The 19,908-nt window shown below is 37.5% G+C and overlaps 2 protein-coding genes across 2 annotated transcripts; one reads left to right on the top strand and one right to left on the bottom strand.

The window, feature by feature from the left end:
• Positions 1 to 5,730: 5,730 nt before the first annotated feature.
• Positions 5,731 to 17,260, bottom strand: LOC149379242 (uncharacterized). The gene is made up of 18 exons (XM_089602946.1): positions 16,879 to 17,260; positions 15,917 to 15,996; positions 15,594 to 15,644; positions 14,794 to 15,303; positions 14,418 to 14,679; positions 13,678 to 13,739; positions 12,669 to 12,848; positions 12,317 to 12,368; positions 11,918 to 12,208; positions 11,366 to 11,476; positions 10,569 to 10,757; positions 9,894 to 10,169; positions 8,954 to 9,562; positions 7,905 to 8,380; positions 7,737 to 7,797; positions 7,582 to 7,650; positions 6,519 to 7,147; positions 5,731 to 6,348 (listed from the first exon to the last, which is right to left on the bottom strand). The coding sequence occupies exons 1-17, from the start codon at positions 17,104 to 17,106 to the stop codon at positions 7,061 to 7,063; spliced, it is 3,594 nt and encodes a 1,197-aa protein (XP_089459072.1). The 5' UTR covers positions 17,107 to 17,260; the 3' UTR covers positions 5,731 to 6,348; positions 6,519 to 7,060.
• A 393-nt stretch (positions 17,261 to 17,653) lies between these two features.
• Positions 17,654 to 19,598, top strand: LOC149379241 (small ribosomal subunit protein eS12-like). Its single transcript, XM_089604320.1, has 5 exons — positions 17,654 to 17,765; positions 17,840 to 18,146; positions 18,687 to 18,752; positions 18,862 to 19,115; positions 19,524 to 19,598. The coding sequence occupies exons 1-4, from the start codon at positions 17,758 to 17,760 to the stop codon at positions 18,919 to 18,921; spliced, it is 441 nt and encodes a 146-aa protein (XP_089460446.1). The 5' UTR covers positions 17,654 to 17,757; the 3' UTR covers positions 18,922 to 19,115; positions 19,524 to 19,598.
• Positions 19,599 to 19,908: the final 310 nt, after the last annotated feature.

Here is a 19,908-nt window from a genome sequence, read left to right as displayed (position 1 = left end):
AAACCGCATTGAAGAAATAATTTATTATATCTTAGAGATGAGACAATTTTTATTTGAGAAATTGCCCTATTTGCCACTCTTTTGATAAAAATTTTCCACATTCCACTAAAACCTTAATTTGTCCCAAAATGCCACCATGACAAGTGTAAAAAGTCAAGTTTGCCCTTCACTATCTATTTTCTTTACAAATTGGCATCTATGTTTAATCAACCATTTTCTCCCGAAATGAAGACCGATTAATACTCAGTCAAAACCCATTTACCCCGAATTGTTCTCCTATTTCTCATATCAAACTCAAACTTTTCTCATTTTCCCTCTCTCTCACGTCAAAACCGTCGAACTTTTCTCTCTCTCTCTCTCTCTCTCTCTGTAACTGCATGTAACCTCCGGGAAACTGTCGACTCAAACCCACCCATTTCGTCTCTACAGTAACTCTCTTTTCTGAACCCACTCAAACCCATCACTTCTCACCCGAACCCCTAACATCGAGAAGAAAAATGGCGGACTCAAATCCATCACCCCTGCGTCCGACACCCCCGCGTCGGAGTCCTCGAATCGTAACTAAAGTCCCGGAGGAGCCGGCAAGTCCAATGCCGGCTCGAAAACGGAAAACAACAACTTCGCCAAAACCCAAACCCCGGACGAAAATCGTGGCGGCGAAGCCCCCAAAGAGGAAGAACATCACGGCGAGTTCGTCCGACACGGAAGAGGAAGAACTGGTTCCCAAAAAACCCCGTACAAGAATGGAAACTTCAAAGGTTAGTGTTGTTGATGAAATTTTCTTGATTTTTCGGAATATTAGTCTCTAAACATGGGAATCGGTTCATCTCTGAATATTTGTTGGTGATTTTGTCTTTGAATACTTGTTGGAATATTTGTCTCTGAACATGGGAATCGGTCTGTATTGTTGTTGTATTTGTCTCTGAATATTGTTGTTGTATTTGTCTCTGAGTAGATATCAACAATGTTGACATCGATGTCAACATTGTAGACATATATGTCAACAATGTTGACATCTGAATATTAAGCAGTTTCAAGCATTCAAGTCATACAAAAACCCATACAAAAATATAAATATTACGAAGTTTAGACCAATGATGTGGGGAATTCATCGTCAGAGTCATTTCTTGTTGATCCTCATCCTCCTATAATAGAGAAGTTCCTCTCTTTGGGTTTTCAGCATAAACATTCGTGTCCCCTTGGGCACGACTTCCATAAAATCTCCTTTTTTTCTTCAACTGAGTCTCCCAGTCGTCTCCGATGATTTCTTTCATAACACTTTCGAGACACATGATCGGACCCGATTCAGTTTCACTACAAAAAGTATCCAAGTACCATATGTACTCAGCCTGGCTCATTTGAAACTCCGTGAGTTGTGCATCACCGAGTTCCGATCCGCTTGCCTTATTAACATCAATTGACTACAATTTTAGTAATTGTCTACAATTATAGGTATGAATGTCTACAATCATAAAAAATAATAACCAAAAATCAGCTTTGCTTGGCATCAAAATGTACCTCATTTTTAGAACATTTTCTCTTTCGGGGCTCGAAGTCGTCATAGCTTGTCACCGGAGATTCAATGGAGTGTTTTTCTAACATTTCTGCATATTTTTGACAATATTAGAGTCAACAACGTTCATTAGTTGTTGACATCAGATGTCAACAGTTGACGTCCATTGTTGACATCAGATGTCAACAGTTGACGTCCATTGTTGACATCTAATGTCAACAAGACTTTCAAAGGCTTTCCATCTCACAAGTTCACACCAACATTAAGCAAAACCCCACACTCTGATTCACAGTCACAAAAACACGCAATGTAGAACAAAAACTCACCATCATGTAATGCAAGCAAATGAACAAAATCTGATTCAAGTATTATATTAATCACAATGCATTAACATAACAGTCACATGTCAGTTCAAATTGAGGTGAACTTGTCAGAGAAAATGAAATAAAAGAGCTAACCATATAGATTAACAAACTTGTCTACTAGCATTTATGTCAACATTGCTGGCATTTATGTCAACATTGTTGACATCTAAAGTCAACATTGTTGACATATATGTCAACAAATAATGAACGTCATCTTCAAAAATCACATAACATACCTATAACAAACCCATGCTTTTAAACAACAAAAACTTCATTATTTCAAGATGAAAAGCTTTTTTTATACCCGAAAAAATGAAAAAAAAAAAAAAAACGAACCTATGCTTTTATTTCGTGGATTGCAACTTCTCTCTTCAAAAATCACATAACATACCCATAACAAACTCATGCTTTTAAACAACAAAAACTTCATTATTTCAAGATGAAAAGCTTTTTTTATACCCGAAAAATGAAAAAAAAAAAAAAAAAAAAAAAAAAAAAAACGAACCTAGGGTTTTATTTCGTGGATTGCAACTTCTCTTTTTTTGGTCGGAATGCTCCTCCGAAAATAACTGAGCTCCTCCGACGAATTTTTTGAGCTGTGTTCACGAGTTTTCTCAGCTTGGACGAGATGCGGGAGAGTGAGGGAGAGAGAGAGAAGATCAGGAAGACAAACAGAAGAGATAGACGCACTAGGACAAAATACGTTATCCGGTGCGACGAATGTCGCACCCAATGCTTCAAATGTCGCACCTAAAAGTTTATTAGGTGCGACATTAGGTGCGACAGCGTCGCACCGGATAACCCGTCGCAGAAGGTATTGGGTGCGACATGTCGCACCTAATAAGTCCCCCTTTAGGTGCGACACTTTCAGGTGCGACATGTCGCACCTAATGCTCAAGTTATGTTCGCGCCATGGTATTCGGTGCGACAATGTCGCACCGAATATGTTTGTTAAAAAAAAAAATACAAAATTAAAAAAGTAAATTAAAATTCATTTAAAATTAAATAAAAATTAATTAACAAAATTCTAAATGAATTAGAAATAATATTATGAAAATAGAATTCTTAATTAAAAATACAAATTCTTTCCAAAAAAAACGAAAAAATGAATTCCTATTTTTTTTTCTTATAAAACTTATCGATAGTAGAATTTCCTCTACCGAATAAGTTGCCAGAACTTCGAGAACCGCTTCCGCGTCCTCGTCCACCGCTGCCTGACGCGCTGCCGCTCGTTCCGCCGCTTCCGTAAGGACGGTCTCGCAAGTAATCCATAGAACCAGGCGTAGAACCCGGCGTGGAACCTGGCGTCTGCTGATCCGTCCCACCTGGTTGCGATGCAGGCGGAGGTTGAGGAGTCGTGGGAGGCTGGTTGTGCTGCTGGGGCGGAGAGAGAGCTCATTGAGATTGAAAGAGAGATGGGGAGAGAGAGAGAAAGAGAGATAGACGTACCTTAGAGGAGGACGGCGGGGCTGGACGCGGGCTGGTCGGGCGTGGCGGGGCTGGACGCGGGGCTGGTCACGGCGCCGGGGAATGGGGTCACGCGTGGCGGGCTGGAGGCGGGGCTGGTCGCGCGTGGCGGGGCTGGACGCGGGGCTGGTCGCGCCGGGGACGAGCGTCGGAGAGAGAGAGAGAGTTAGAGAGAGAAGAGAGAGTTAGAGAGTGAGAGAGTCGGTTTGGGCGAAGAAGAAGACGCTCGGGTATTTAACATACCCTAAAACTATTAGGTGCGACACTGTCGCACCTAATAGTCATCAATGTCGCACCTAATATGACTATTAGGTGCGACACCGTCGCACCCAATGTGAAATTCCAGAACCCAAAATATTCGGGGGGAATTTCTGACCGTTTTAAATTTTTAAACCCATTAGGTGCGACAGATGTCGCATCTAATGGTATTAGGTGCGACAAATGTCGCACCCAATAGTATCAGGTGCGACAATATCATATCGGGTGCGACAAAGTCGCACCGGATAGCACTAATCATCAGCGAAATTTTTAGTCGCTTGGAAGACTATCTGGTGCGACATGTCGCACCTAATATGTGCTTAGGTGCGACATTTAGGTGCGACATGTCGCACCTAATACCCTTCCGCACCTAATATGTTAATTTGTAGTAGTGACGGGAGAAATGGGTTTTGACTGAGTCTTCATTTAGGCTGAGTAAACATAGATGCCAATTTGTAAAGAAAATAGATAGTGAATGGCAAACTTGACTTTTTACTCTTGTCATGGTGGCATTTTGAGACAAATTAAGGTTTTAGTGGAATGTGGGAAAAAGTTATCAAAAGAGTGGCAAATAGGGCAATTTCTCTTTTTATTTTAAGAGCCTTAACCAAAACCTGAAATCCTTTGGGGGGACTTTGTAATATATAAGCTAAGGTTAGGAGCCTTTGTAATATATTTGGGAGCCTAAACTTAAAGTGTTCATTTAAAATTTTCCATTTTTTTAATTTAATTTAATTAAGCCCCTACTAATTAGGGACCTACCTAAAGGTCAATCCATCTATAATCGAGTCACTCGTGTCACGTTAATGCGCACACGACTCTTGCCTTTCTATGCATACTTGTCATGGTCTTGGTGCAAGCCGTTGCTACAACAACTCTTATCCTTCATAAAATAAAAAATAAAAAATAAAAAAAAAATAAAAAAAGCCACAACTCTTTGAGAAAACTAATACAAGTCGAATGTCTTTGATCTCCCTTTGCGTACTTACCCTTAACCAAAGTTCGAAATATCATTTTTTACACCATTTTGATTTAAGAAAAATCGACACGCCAACGGAAAATCGAACGAAAAAAATGTGAAAAAGACTACTATACCGTTTTCAAATACTGTTATCCATCGAAAAAGTCACGACAAGACAAGCCGTTTATCATTATAATTAGGGGTGTCAATTTGGGCCGTACACGAGACACGACACGGTTACGACACGGTGTAAATGGGTTTGGGTCGACCTAAAATGGATCTGGATCCATCCGTGTCGAACACGATTAACACGATTAAATAACGGGTGAACACGGCACGAACACGACAACCCATTGGGACCTAATTAGACACGAATATTAAATGGGTTGTTAATGGGTAAACACGATAAATACTCATAATGACCCAATGGATTGTGTTTGAACTTCTCTTTTGTAGTAAAAATATTATGTTGGTGGCTTAGTTGATTATATGGAGTATTTTTATTAATTACTTATTCCGACTAATTTGTTATTTAATTTGATTTAGATGATTTCAATATTTTGAAGTAAACATGTCTAAGGGCCTAAACCGATTCGCATGTTCAAATGGGTTTAGTGGTCTAAATGGGTCTGTGGGTCTAAGTGGGTACGTGGATTATATGGTCCATTGAAACACGATTAATAAATGGGTCTTAGTGAGTTAGGTCTGGGTTTGACAAAAATATAGTGGGTCGTGTTTGGGTTTTGCTCCTAGACACGATTAATAAATAGGTCGGGTCTGGATCTGTCAAAAAATACATGAAAACGAATAAGACACGACTCGAACACGACACGTAACCCGAATTGTCACCCTAATTATAATGTGTCAAGTGAAAGTGCATACGTGGACAACACATAATTATTATTAGATTTTTTTAATAATATATTTTGTTATTTTCAGATTTGTTGTCAAATGGAAAATTATATTTTATTTAAGATTTTCGCATACCTTATACAACATTATAATGCCATATTATTACAAATGAATATTATGCTGTCTAACACATGGCATGCAACTTTCATTTGGAGGTAAATTCCAAGAGGGATTTTTTTTTTTTTTTTTATGTCCAGAGCAAAAAAATCAAAGAGAACTGCCAAAAAATTTAGGGCAACCGATAAAGCCTTTTCACCAGGTTTAAAATAGAATATTGAAAGTAACGGTTAAACCTTTTTCACCTGGTTTAAAATAGAATATTGAAAATAACGGTTAACTGGTCAAATCTTTAACACATAACGGTTAATGACTTACCGTTAACCATTCAAAATGGTTAAGGTTTAACCCGTTAACCATTTTGCCCACTTTTTTAACCGACATTTTACATCGTCACAATTAGTTAATCTTGATTTTGATGGTAAAAAGGAATAAAACTAAAAAATAAAAAAATTATATCACATATTTACAATGTAAAAAAATAAATCATGAAAGACTTCAGCAGAAACGGGACACTTTAAGAAGATGTCCCTGAAAAAAACAAGACATCTTTTTTTGTCGCCCCTAATGGTAAGGAAAGACCCTTCTACACCCAATCTGTCTATTCACCAGAGGTATGAGGCGATGCAACTTCGTTGACACCAACACCAAAACTTTCAAAACCACACAAGGCGAAAAAGAAAAGAAAAAAAACTAAACAAAACACTTACACGAGTATTTTCAACAAATTATGTAGGTAACCAAAAAGAGCAATTCCGGGGCACCTTCAAGAATAAAAAGTGCAAAGAAAGACTCGAGGAATTCCCGCTTGACATCTGTACATATCAAACATGAGAATAATACACCAGTCACTAAAACCGAAAGTGGAAAACAAGTCCTCTATTGAGAGAGAAATATCTAGCAATTTTTACAAGCAATAGTGAAGTTGATAAAAGGGTGAAAGTGCAAGAACAAAAAGTTGTCATCAGAAGATAGAATACGTTACCTGAAGATCCACTGAAGCTCTTGATGCGCATAAACTGAGGAAACAATGAAATGAAGACAAAATCGGTTAATCAAGGACCCAAATCGCGAAGAAACTTGCATGCTCTGACTCGAAAACAATAAGCCTCTCTCGACAAGCCTTCATCTTAAGGCAGAGCTTAAGCAAAATTCACACATTCAAGGAGCCCCACCAAGAATTCTCACATAGATTTACAAACTTAAGACGAACTTGGAAGCAGATTGTCAACACGTTGTCTATTTCCAAAATCCCAGAGAACACCAAACCAATTTCGCTTCACAAGTTAAACTGACATCATTTCTGTCAATATCCCGTGGATTTCAGGCCCCAATCAGAGGGCTCTAGAAATAGTGAAAGCATCTACAGCAGCCAGGTAAGTAGAACATGCACGCTAAAAAATCATGCATATCCCTCAGTAAGCTTATTTCAAATTCTAAGAACAATGCACATCGGTGAAGGTCATTGCATTCATGGCACAAAGCCACTCCTCCATTTGGTGTCTCTGGGCAAAAAAAAAATTAAGACTACAAGCCAGTTCCTAGATCATTTGCCAGCTGAAGAATGCCTCGCATCTGGAGGTATGGATTTTCCAACAGCTTTTCGTTATTGCTCTATACAAACAGACAGCAGAAAAGAAAATTAAAGTCAGAGCAGATGACTGACAGTATTTTATTTTTGCAAATAAAGAATCGCTGGTCTTATATGAAAAGCACATCATCTATTAGGAGCAAGACAAATCATTTGCATGTGGATCACTAAAGAGCAGGAAATTGTAGGGTTTCTTCCATACTTGAATATTTTACGTCTATTTCTATGTACACAGATTTTTAACTGAATTCTGTAATAAGTTCATGTGCTTCAACTATATGCTATTGTTGCTTTAGAATAATTTATTTATTTCTATTTTTTGTATTGGTTTGAAGTTAAAACTTTTCGATTGAACTTTCAACACCATGCATAACAAAATTCAGGAGTAATTTATCCGAGGTACGATTGTATGCTTTGGTGGTTTGTAAATTCTTTAGCTGTATCTGCTGGATCTTACCTGCTGAGCCTTAACAACAAGGTTTTGTAGCATATGCTGGTACTTTTCTGGCTTTTCTGTCATCATTCTCTGTAAGATACAAACCATACATAACTTAGCAAGCTTGCGATAGAACAACATAACAATTAATTGATTGCAAAAGAAAGTATTCTTGCCTTTAAAAGAAAAGCCGAAGAATAAAAGGCAACCCTTGCATCCATGTCATCCAAAAGTTCCCTACCAAGAGGAAAAAAGTTAAACCGGTTTGTTCATGTGCCAAATTCAAAGAGAAAGGTAAGATTTTTCTGTTCTCAGTAGTCAGAGTGTACGCAATCATTGCTCACCTAAAAAAATCTTCTCCTTCAACTTCTTCAAAAGCGGCAGAATCCGCTGTGCATTTACCGATCAGAAGCAACAAAAGGGATGATCGAATATCGGATGTGGAACCAGGCAGGTTTCCTCTTCCTTTGCTTCCAACAGCTACACCCAATGAAACGTTGTCTGTTGCAGCACCAGCAAGTTGAATTAACGGCCAATAGAACAGCGCGGCGGGTACGCGTGCAACTAACTGCATCGGAATGACTGCCTGTCCTTGGAGAAGCAAAGCTGCCATTGATGCCGTCTCATACTCAAGAGAGTTACTACTTTTCGTACAGATATTAGGAGAACCCTCAGCTTGAGGGGCATGCTCGTTACCGTCAAATTTTTTACTTTCTCCAATGTTACTAAAACTTCTACCACGCTGCGCATCATCTCCAAACGACATTGAAGTTACCGGAGAAACTCTCAAACACAGTTGAGAGAAAAGTATGTCACACATCTGCTCATTAGCAACAGAGTGGTGCAATTTGTTAGGGAGACACGTGCAATATTAACCCAATGAACACCAATACACAATATCAGGGTTAAAACGAAATCTCAAATATTAAATCGCTCTTTTAGATTTCGAGTGTCTGGACAGAATAAAACTCTATTAATTGCCTTGAGCACATGTAATCAATCATGGTGTGAAAACCCATTAATTGTCTTTTCAGAAATGTGGCAGAGAGAGCTCACAGTTTAATATGCAAAAGCGAACCGACTTTTCTAAACCAGTGAATTGAAATCCATTAATTTTATTGAATTGAAATCCCAGCATCAAAGGCGACATAAGATCTTCCAGAACATTTATTAAATTGACATGCTTGGCCAAGAATTCTTTGAGAATATGTTTGACTGGGGTAAAATGGTACGGTTTTCCCCAAGATGAAGAGGAGTTAGGGTTAAATATCCACTGTACTTTTTTTTTTTTTTTTCTTTTTTCTTTTTTAAAAGAAACTCGAAAATTAGTTACAATATTATGTTAATCTGCAAGCATGGAAGCATTTTTTATGTAAAGTTGAAAGAAATTTACCTTCAAAATGTTAATGCGGTCGGTCTCGTTAATTTGGCACACCAAGGTCAAGGCACTACTCATTACATCTATCACAGCATTAGCTTTCTCAAGGCAGCTATCTCTCATATCACTGTCATTTGACTGGTGCATATCAGTCTCATCCAGCAAACATTTGCACCGCATGAGAAGCCTTTCCAAAACAAACAAGAATCCCCATCTGATGTAGTTGTGTTTTGATTTAAGCAAGCCACACATTAGCCAAACGGACAAAGGGACATCTGAAGCAACTGGTGAATCATGAGCTCCGGCATCTTTAATTTCCTGCTGCAGCTGTTTTAGTTTGGGCAAAATAGAATTCCTCTCCTCACTAATCTCTGCAATAAGCATATCCCCTAACCAGGCATAACCGTTCTGTCGGTATGCAATTCTATCTGAATGAAGCAGGGAATGCAAAGTAGCCCATGAGAGTTTCGCTTTCATGTCGATACCATTTCTATGAACTGCACCTTCTATGCTTTCCAGAAACTTGAAAGATTTCGATATCTGCAACATATGGGAGAACTCTTTGTCCAAATGGGTAAATGAACTTATTATGGTATCGAATTTCTCTGTTATGGTCTCCAACAGCTGCAAATTCAAAACAGACTTCAGGTCATTGATTTAAAATTTAATACGGGAATTGAAATGACGTCGGTAGAAAAGATTATAACATCAATGACCACAAACTATCAAGTATTCAGAAGACAAAAATTAAAGTTGCAATACACCGATACAAGCAAAATTATGGAGCTTCGATGATTAATCTCGTATTAAATCAGAATGCAGTCATCTTCAGACAAAAATTGCAGTTATAGGTGCCACATCTATACTCCAATTGTGAGAACCCATAGACAGGAATTCATGCAGACACATATACACACGTCCCAAATGTTGGAATAAATCACTTAATTAACATTACCGTGTTTAACCGATCGCTGTTGGGGTACTTGGACAATGCTACAGAAATCGATGATCTTAAAATCTCCCCAATTCCTTCTACCCCAAGCTTTATGGAAATATAAAAAGCTTCAGGGGCATCTGCAAGAGCAAGTAGCACAGCAAGAGGCTGGATCTCGTCTTCGCTATATTCTGTGACCCCTCTACAAATACACCTTTTATTTACTTGATGCAGAACATAGTCAAAGAGGACAACGTATAGATTTCTCCTTTCGTCCCTCGAATTAGCAAGTGTATACTGCATCAAGAAGTGAACAACACATGCTTAGCGCTTGGTCCGTTTCCAAGTAACAAACATGAATCACCTCTTTTTTACATTGCCTTTTTTTAATAATAATATATATAATTACTTAAAAAAAATGTGAACATCAAATTTATAAGATCTTCCAAAGTGAAAAAAATAAACACTACTGAATGTCAAAACAAATGTCAGTATCTTAGCATAAAAATAGTACAGTTTTGCATATTTCCGTATAAAATGCAAGCATGTGGACTTAACACGTAAAAACCATACACAAGGTACACATATGTATCAAGATATAGAGCCTCATTGTTCAGTGGGCGAACAAAATTTTCACATTCTTAAGCTCATCAGAAAACCAATAGATTCCACTTTTCAGAAGCATGAGAAACATACCTCAAGAAAAATAAACTCGATTCCTCCTATCAGATCAATCTGTTCAACAAGAAAGACCGGGGAACTTGTAGCCATTGATGCTTCTTCAGGGACTTGATAAAATATGTTCGCTAGCATGGAAACAAGTTTGCAATGAACTACTTCAGCCCAAGAATTCTTCCTGCTATTTTCTAGAAGTGCCTTAATAACCTGAAAAGAGGTGCCCAAATAGGTCACAAGAAGTCGCCATGCAGCAAAGTACAGACAAATAGAAGTAAACTGAAAGACCCTAAACACTTGTAAGGTTATTAGTATCTCAATAATTAGTTGTCTTTCTTAACTAAAATAAAAGACAAATGTTAATAACAATAGAAATTAACTAAAACAAAAGAAGTGAAATTAGTTGTCTTTCCTAAGTATAACCACTGTCCATTTTGTGTAGGAAGTAAAAGAAGCTAAATTAGTTGTCTTTCTTAAGCAACAGTGAAACTTTACGACCCTTAGCGCAGTGAATCCAGATAAATTTGTGGCAAGTAAATTAAGCATATGGATCTAGGATCCGATATTCTCATAGTCTCAGAATAAATCGCTGGTGCATAGGTTTCAAAAGTACACGTAGTAGTTGGTTAGTTTCAAAAGTACACAGTGAATAAATCGGTGGGCTGACTCTTAACTTTCGCCATAATCGTTAACAAAATACACTGTGCTTCAGTCTAAAAAACACAGAATTAGGCATAAAGTAGATCTCAAACAAAAATTAGATCAATTCAAGCATTTGTGGTCAAAATAAAAAATAAAAAAGAGACAAATTTACTCACTCTTATGTCAAGACCGTTTAACCTGTTTCTCCAGATTTTGCCTCTATCACACACAAAATATAGTAAGCAGCTTAATGCAGAAGCCCAAACAGACTCTTCCTTCTCTTCTACCTGCAGAGATTTACCATCCTTAGACCACAATTTCAGAGATCAACAAAATACATATAACTAACATATTGATTACAAAATGAACATTACAAAAATCAGTTCAATGCTGCCCTGTCGAATTTCATTTTTGAATTTGCTAAAAGTGTAGTAAGGTAATAGACATTTCCACCTTATAGATACCCTAAGTCATTACATGAGGCCTTTATTTTTCCGGTCTATCTAACTCATTGCATTAAAGAGAGAGATCTTAATAACTAATAATGCATTTTTGTCTACAATCAATGAATGATAATGCCTGAGGTTTAAACCAAAGTAGCATTGGATGTCAATTGCCTCGGAGGAATTATAATTCCACAAATCAGTCTACAGCTCAGAAAATGAGGCCTTCACGATCCAGAATATTTCAATAACACATAAAATATGAAAAAAAAAAAAACCCCTTACCTGAACAAGAAGAAGCAGTATCTCAAACAAAATGTTCAATATCCAAGACTCAAAGTTAACAATAGCTGAGGCAGGGCTAGTCTTGACTTTGACTGTATCTGTTTTTATTTTTCCTTGAGTGGCTGTGAGTTTAGCTTCATTGTCGAAGTATGATTCTTGAGAATACTCTTCCTCTATTGTGGAAGCTGTATCAGTTATTATAGGCTCTAGTAATTGAGCATGAACTCCGAGGTTCAAAATTAGATCGAATGCGCGGGCTCTGCAAGCTGCTTTTGGAGAACTGAGCATTTCCTGAAGGAATTTCAACAATGCCTTATATCATATCAGGAAAAAAAATTAAAAAATTAAATAAAGATTTTAGACAACTATTATCAAGTCAATGTGTCACTGAAGTATTACCTCCAGCATAGACAATGTGAGAGGAGCAGCAGTCCCAGAATCCAAAACATACCTAAAAAGACAAACTTTCAGTAGTCATCTTTCCCAATTGAACCCAGAGTTAAGTGTAGTGCTAAAGATACTAATGCACATGTAACGAAACTTGCAGATGCAAGCCAAATACTTAAGACGTGTATCCCAGTCTGCTTTCGTACATAATGATATGAAAACTTTTAAATTAAGGTGTTGGTGTGTGTGTGCGCTTGTGTGTACACAGAAATACCGTAGCATGTGTGTAATCAAGTGTGAGGAAGAGAGAGTAAGACAAAATATGAATGAAGAGATATTACCACCCAAAGGTATTAAAACATACATGTCAATAATAAGTTTAACAAGGACGCTCACGGCGACATCCATTGAAGGCTTTCCACTATGACTATTTAATCTAGTTGACACGGTCATGACATTAGCATCCACTGAAGATGTCTCAGAGCAAACTGCAGCAATAACCTCGCATACCTCAGCAGGATTCAATCGCAAAGGTTGTTGTTCACTGGTCAAAGCAAACAAACATCTTGAGAGAAAAGCCATGCTAAGATGATTTAAAGGGTTTTTTTAAGAAAAGCTAAGAAATAAATAAATAATAAAATAAAAGTTGTTCATGAACGAGTAAAACTAGTCTCGGCGTAGAACTTGAAATGCAATCACTGACCATTATTATATTATAAATGACAGTATTTCGTATGCATGCGTACAGATCAAACAACACGATAAATGAAGACTGATTGACAAAGTTCTGGCATATATCAGGGCATGCGCAAATTATTTCACTTATCTGCAAAGTTTTAGAACTGGATCAAGTGCAAATTGCTTCTATGTGACAGTACGTTATACAGCTGATACTTGGATGATGGTGCCATTTTATAAAAAGGAAAATGGTCATGAATGGCAATGTTTGCAAAATCCAGAAAACGGACTACTTGTTTTGTACCATAACACAGACAACTACATATCATATTTATGCAACAATTTTAGAAGACAGGTCTCTCTTTGTACTTGACTCATTTGCTATTAATTTATTGAATCTCTGTGCTTTCGCATGAAAAGAAGGAAAAACAGGTTTTCATGGGCACACTAAGTGTTTTTATGGAGATACATGTCTAAGACAATCATCCAGAACTCATGTACTCCACATATCACATGATATATATATATATATATGTATATATATATGTATATATATATGTATATATATATATATGTATATATATATGTATATATATATGTATATATATATATGTATATATATATGTATATATATATGTATATATATATAGAGAGAGAGAGAGAGAGTGTGTGTGTGTGTGTGTTTTCTCAGCTACCTGTAGTGGCGATACTGGAATAGTGGTCTAGCCCGAGGACGGAATGTACTTGTCGGAGAATCCTCCCTGAAATTACAGACTTGTTATATTCCAATAGTACAGATAATCCAACTCTAACAACAAAAACATTCCACAGCAGGTGTTCATAACATTTATTGTTACCTGAAGATAGATTATCCCTTCTTTTCAAGCATACAGAAAATTTAACAAAAATTATGATAATTAAATATAAACACTTCAATGCCTCCATTTTTAATCTTATAGATAAGAACCCTTTTAATATGATTAAACCAGTATAAGTAAAACGTTGATAATTTACTTCTCCCCCAACTGATTCGTGATTTTCTACTGGAACAAAATCTGGTACTCTAGCTGATTATTAAACCCATTCAAAGGGAAAAAGAAAAAGAAAATTTCTCCTTCAGATGAGCTAGAACGTTATTATTAATATCCCCTTGTGAAATAATAGTTATCTCCAAGTTGCTTATCGTGTAATTTTTTAGCGAACACTCAATTCAAACCATGATATTTAATCCTAAGCTTAAGATTCCAGAAATTTTGTAAAAAGGGCCATATCAAGAGATTGGTGACTTGACAAAACCCGCTAGCAATGAAAAGCTTCAATCACCGTAGCAAACGATGGTTGGATCAGGAGAGAGAAAAAAAAAGAACGTAACAAAACAGCAAAAAATGGGCAACGAAAAAAAAACAAATAATAATGAACTATTTGAAGAAAGAACATGCCATATTTGCTGAGGGCCAGCTCTGGTCCGCTTCGATGCTGTTATTGCTCTCAGGTGCGGACGGGCAGAGGTAGAATCTGTGATTGTTGTGACTGGTGAAGGCTGCAACAGCTGATCGAGGTAAGGCATATCAGCAGTTCCAAAATATTTCCAAGGTTGACCTTTCATTTTAGCGTCAATGTCTCCTACAAGTAATGCTGCAGCACCCACTTCAACAAAGTTCCGAGTTCTCATGTCTTGAGGATTTACTATACGGTCACTGCTTGTGCCAATAAACATATTAGTTCACAAATTCATCATAGATTGCATCTAGGGGCTTGAGAGGATTTAATGTCCAGAAGAAAAAAAAAATGTCCAAGATCTCTCTAGTCACCTTTCATTTGGCAAGAATGATGAATGGCAATCCTTGAGCCAGCGCCATTTGAGAACATCAAGTGCAATGTATCCAGAATCATCTGCTCCGTCAACCTTTTCAATGTTTGACGAGTTCGTAAGAGATAGACTCGTAATATCTTTATTCTCTGATGGTTCAGCACTGTGTGCAGGGCTTAAGTGAGTGCTGAAAGATTTGCTTAACAAAGATGACAATGTCGGAAGAGGCTGCCTTGAAGCAGATGGAGCTCCAACAAAAGCAGCTGGTTGGAAAAGTCGCTTTGGAACATGTTGAGACACTAGGGAACGAACATAATTTAATGACTTTACAAGTGCCCCAGAAGTAAAACTAGACACGGGCAAAGGAAAAGCATTAGTAGATGCAGTTACACCATTTTGTTGGACTAAAGATCGAGCGGGCAATCTTCGGTTTGGGCTAGTGTCACACTCAGCAATGATATTCACACAAAAACGATCTATTTGCAGTAACGTCTCCTCACTAGGTTTGTATCTGCATAAAGTAGTGTCTACAATAATGAAAAAAACATACCAGAAGATTTAACACAATCGGTTGTATATTTTTTTAGTATATGTATAATCAAAACTGTACAAATTGATTTACTACTAGGCACTGAATGGATCAACTTCATTTTCTTTTAGTTTCAGTTGGATTGTTAACATCCTGATCACAAAGCCATAATATTGAACGTTGATTCATGCTGCTGCATTCGCAGCATTCAAACAACCATGTGTATACTCCCAAATCATGTAATCAATACTGTAGAAGTCCGTTCAACATACCTTAGTAAGTAGCGTTTCAAAAGAGCCACACACCTCGCTACAACTGCAGGACTGGTGCAAATAAAAGAAGCATTAGTCGGAAAATGTATGCGCATTACAAGTGTTAACCTACGAAGATTTGTCGATTCAAAACTTTAAACATAAAAAGGGATAGAAACTGTTTAGTTGAGACGATCCATATGTCAGTCATGGAGTAAATTATGCTAGTTCTACTAAAGAATCAATCCAGAGCTTTAACATGTACTATAGAACATTTAACAGATGGTTATGTATAAAAAACACACCGGCGCACACAATTAATTAAAGTTGCTAAATTTTGTTACCTGCGTTCTCTCTCTGCAATAGTATGATCTAAAATCACGTTGTAAGCTAAGTCCATTGTAGAAACCGCTGCTAGGTAGTCCTGTCGTACATAAGTTTAATTTTGACGTCAGAAGTAGAACCTCGTGACTCGTATAGTTCCACATTCGATACAGCAAGGAACAGAAACGAAAACGCAAAACAAACAATAATTTTGGAGTCTTTTTTTCTTTTGTAATTCACAAACAGTAAGGTTAAATATACTAGAAGTAAGCACTATTTTGCAGCGGCTATTAAAAACCAATCAGAAGCCTATATGCTTCATAGACTAAGGCATGTTTTTAAGTTCCCAGAGGCAAATATAGAAACAAAAGAAATGATCAAATCTGTATCTGACATCATCGAATGGTTCTTTTCACGCAGCTTCATACCAAATACCAGAAGCTAAAGAATGACTCGTCCTCGTTGTGATAACATAAATAAATGTACTCTGCTTGGTTTACAATTAAAAGTGGGAAGGTTGGCTGAAAAAACAGTGCGAAAGTACTAAAAAACTCTAAAATTTAGCAATGTACGTTAATAAATGCTTGGACTGACCTTGCCATTAACCAATATATATAAACTGAAACACATATAATTGAATACGAAGCAGAGTTATATACTTACGGAGACCAGTTCTTCATTTATTTCATCAAAACAAGCACAATCAATAGGAAAAAGGTTACACAATTTCCACAAAAGAATCTACTTTCGCTCTCAGTCCAAACCAGACACACTCAATTTGCTTATTCGGGCTTATTTCCATATCAGAAGTAACGACGACATAACGAAAACTCCAGATTGATCTCATTTCGCTTCTAACAAAACCACAATCCGAGTCTATAACGATATAACCAGACCAGAAAACCTAGATAGAGCGAATCGGAGGAGGAAGAGTTCGAAAGATCTAGAGAATAGAAGCGAAATTGAGAGGGAATTGACGAACCCGGAGAGTCCTTGAGGCCTCAGTGAGAAAGACGGTGGAGGAAGAGGAAGCGGCACCGTGGTGGTGAGAGGTTGCGGCGGAGGAGGAGAGGCAATCCGCCACGGCTCGGCGCAGCGGCTCCGGAGGCTTCTTGTGCGCCGAAGATCTCAACCGCGAAATACCGCCGCCGAGCTGGAACCTCGCGCTCGCGCCGCCAGGGCTCCACGAAGGACTGAAGCTCGAAGACATGGCGGTTTCTACCGGAGAATCTTTAGGAAAAGCAATCAAATCTTACGTGATTAACCCAGTCCTGATTCTTCTTCACTGTGTCGCTCTTTGAGCAACTAAACACAAAATTAAAATAATGGGCGAATAAAAGTCTGTCTCCCGTTGTAATATTTGAGTATACGAAAAAGAAAAAAGAAAATAGGAATAGATTTTGATATTTGATTTTTGACTGATATTTCATATATATTCTTAAATTTGTTAGTGTATTGTGTGTATGTATACTATCATGTATAACAATATAACTGTGGATTATTTAATTACGTGTGTGTGTGTATTAGCTAGCTGTACAGAGAGGCGTAGTTTATGGTGTTTATTAGCTGTCAAGCGCTATGATTTTGTCACTTAAGCGGGAGTATTAATTGGGCCTTCTCCTTTGTTTGCACTTATTGGGCTCAGTTCGATTTTAATGGGCCTTTGGGTAGAGGCTGTGTCAAGTGCAATTCTTGGTCCAGCCCAATAGATTTGGCCCATTAAATGACACGCTCAACTTTCAAGCCAAATTAACTAGGGCTCCTTTTTCGTCAAATCCTTCCAGTCTGTGCATTCTCTCTCAACTCAGGTTGATAATCCGTTTCAATCTTCCTCAGAGCTTCCTTTCCCGATCCGGCAAGAATGTCAGGGTATGTATACGAACTTCCATCTCATTCGCTGTCAAAACCATTGTGAATATAATCGGAACTCATTTCGGTTGCAGAGAAGACGGAACCGTTGCGGTGGAGAGTCCGGCTCCGGCGGCTGCGCCGGCGGCGGCGTTGGGGGAGCCGATGGACCTGATGACGGGGCTTCAGTTGGTGCTGAGGAAGTCTCTGGCCCACGGAGGGCTGGTGCGAGGGCTCCGAGAGTGCTCGAAGGCGATCGAGAAGCACACGGCTCAGCTCTGCGTCATGGCCGAGGACTGCGACCAGACTGACGTCGTCAAGCTCATCAAGGCTCTCTGCGCCGATCACAACGTCAAGCTCATCGCGCTCCCAAGCGCCAAGACCCTCGGTGAATGGGCTGGGGTAAGAACTATAGGCTTTCGTTCAAGGCCTTTTTTGAACCATACTAGGGTTGATAAAAAATACGAAATGTTGGAATGTAAACTCAATTAGAGGGGGCCAAATAGAGTTTGTTCTTGTGTTGCTTTTATTAGTGGTGTTCTTGTATGAAGACAATGGTATGGATGTTTTTATGTTGATAGAATAAGGAATTGGGTTTTAATCTAGATTTTTGGTTTACATAGTGTTAACCAACCGGTATGTGTTCTTTTGTTGTTAGCAAAAAGAAAATGGGTTTTAGGTACTTAACCAGATAGAATTTTTATATAAAAAAAAAAAAAAAAAAATTGCATTTTGAGCTATCCTGGTTTGGATATGATAAATAAGTACAACCAAGATTAGCCTTTTAAGTAGTATGGTTCATCTCTAAACCCAATTTACGGAGAGCCAAATAGTGCTAGCTCTTGTTTGTTCGTGGTGTTGCTCTTTTATATAAGACAATGCTATGAGATTTTTTTTTTTTTTTTGTTGATAGCAAAGTTTGTTTTGATTTTCACATTATAGCTATGCAAGATTGATGCTGAAGGTAAAGCAAGGAAGGTGGTCGGTTGCTCCTGCCTCGTCGTTAAGGTATGTCAACCAATCGTGTTCATCTTTAATTATTGGGATTTGCTTTGTGTTTTATTTTTTACGCCTTTGTTTTTTTTCCTGTGCAATTGACTTGCGTTGTGCTGTGCAGGATTATGGGGAAGAGAGTGAGGGTCTTCATGTTGTTCAAGAGCATATCAAGTCCCAGTAAATTATTATTTAGTGGAGAATTGAGAGTTTGATGTCCTTTTTCACTTAGGAAGTTTTGAATTCTTTTCTAAATCATTATGCCCCAACTTCGACTATATATTTGATTGTTATCAGCCGCCTTTTTAATTTAAAAAGTTCGGAGTTATTAGAACTTTTCTTGTTGGTATAACGACCAGGGTGTTTTTAAAATTTAAGGTAGTGTTTGGTTTTCATTCCAAAAACTGTTTTTCACTTTTTTAGTTGAAAAAATTGAAAACAAAAAGTGAAAATGTGTTTGTTTTAATTTTTTGGAAAAAATTTTCAAAAAATTTTGAAGTTGTTTTGTAAAAAAGTAAATAAAACTGCAAACAAATAAAAGGTGTTTTTGGAAAAAAATTTATTCTCTTCTCATTCTCCTCATCTTCTCTTTTCATTCTTTCAAAAACAAAAATGAAAATTATACCAAACACTTTTTTCAGTTTTTTCACTTTCTCAAAAACAAAAATGAAAACTGTATCAAACAGCTTTTTGAAAACAACTTCAAAATAATTTTTCAGTACAACTACAAAAATTAGAAAATAGAAAACAAAATTTTTTTGAGTTAACTACCAAACACAACCTAAGCTTTTGATGTTTTTCGAGTTAAACACAAGGTCATGGTGAAAGAAGTACTGAACGTAGATCTGTTTTTTTTTTTAATCTGTAGTAGCATTTTTCTTGAACTTTAAATAGTTTTTGCACTAAAAATTAGACATCCTATTGGTAGAATTATTAAATCTGCATAAGATGTTTTTAGAACAATGCTGAAATAGTTTGCGATTTTTTTTTTTTTTTAATAACAGGGGCCCTCTTTACAACCTCTCCAACCCCTTATAAGGCACCTCGGGAGAGCAAAGAGTACCCCAATAAATTACGTAGAATTTTTTTTTTTTAGCATAAAACCCACTTTGACTGAAGAGTCTTGCTCTTCATTGGACATCTCATCACAAGCTGGTTGTCCACCACTGAG

This window comes from Urtica dioica, chromosome 12, assembly GCF_054948205.1.
Source record: "Urtica dioica subsp. dioica isolate 48M chromosome 12, U.dioica_male_clone48M_v1_H2, whole genome shotgun sequence".
NCBI classification, from domain to species: Eukaryota; Viridiplantae; Streptophyta; class Magnoliopsida; order Rosales; family Urticaceae; genus Urtica; species Urtica dioica.
This window is presented reverse-complemented; position numbering and strand designations above follow the sequence as displayed.

What these genes read in the sequence shown, in the direction of transcription:
- LOC149379242 (XM_089602946.1), bottom strand. Translation starts at nt 17,106, where the DNA reads ATGTCTTCGAGCTTCAGTCCTTCGTGGAGCCCTGGCGGCGCGAGCGCG. An exon ending in TACTGCTTCTTCTTGTTCAG is followed by an intron (nt 11,477 to 11,917) that starts GTAAGGGGTTTT and finishes AAATCTCTGCAG; the next exon opens with GTAGAAGAGAAGGAAGAGTC. An exon ending in TTGTTGTTAAGGCTCAGCAG is followed by an intron (nt 7,148 to 7,581) that starts GTAAGATCCAGC and finishes CTGTTTGTATAG; the next exon opens with AGCAATAACGAAAAGCTGTT.
- LOC149379241 (XM_089604320.1), top strand. An exon ending in CCCTCGGTGAATGGGCTGGG is followed by an intron (nt 18,147 to 18,686) that starts GTAAGAACTATA and finishes TTCACATTATAG; the next exon opens with CTATGCAAGATTGATGCTGA. An exon ending in GCTCCTGCCTCGTCGTTAAG is followed by an intron (nt 18,753 to 18,861) that starts GTATGTCAACCA and finishes TGTGCTGTGCAG; the next exon opens with GATTATGGGGAAGAGAGTGA.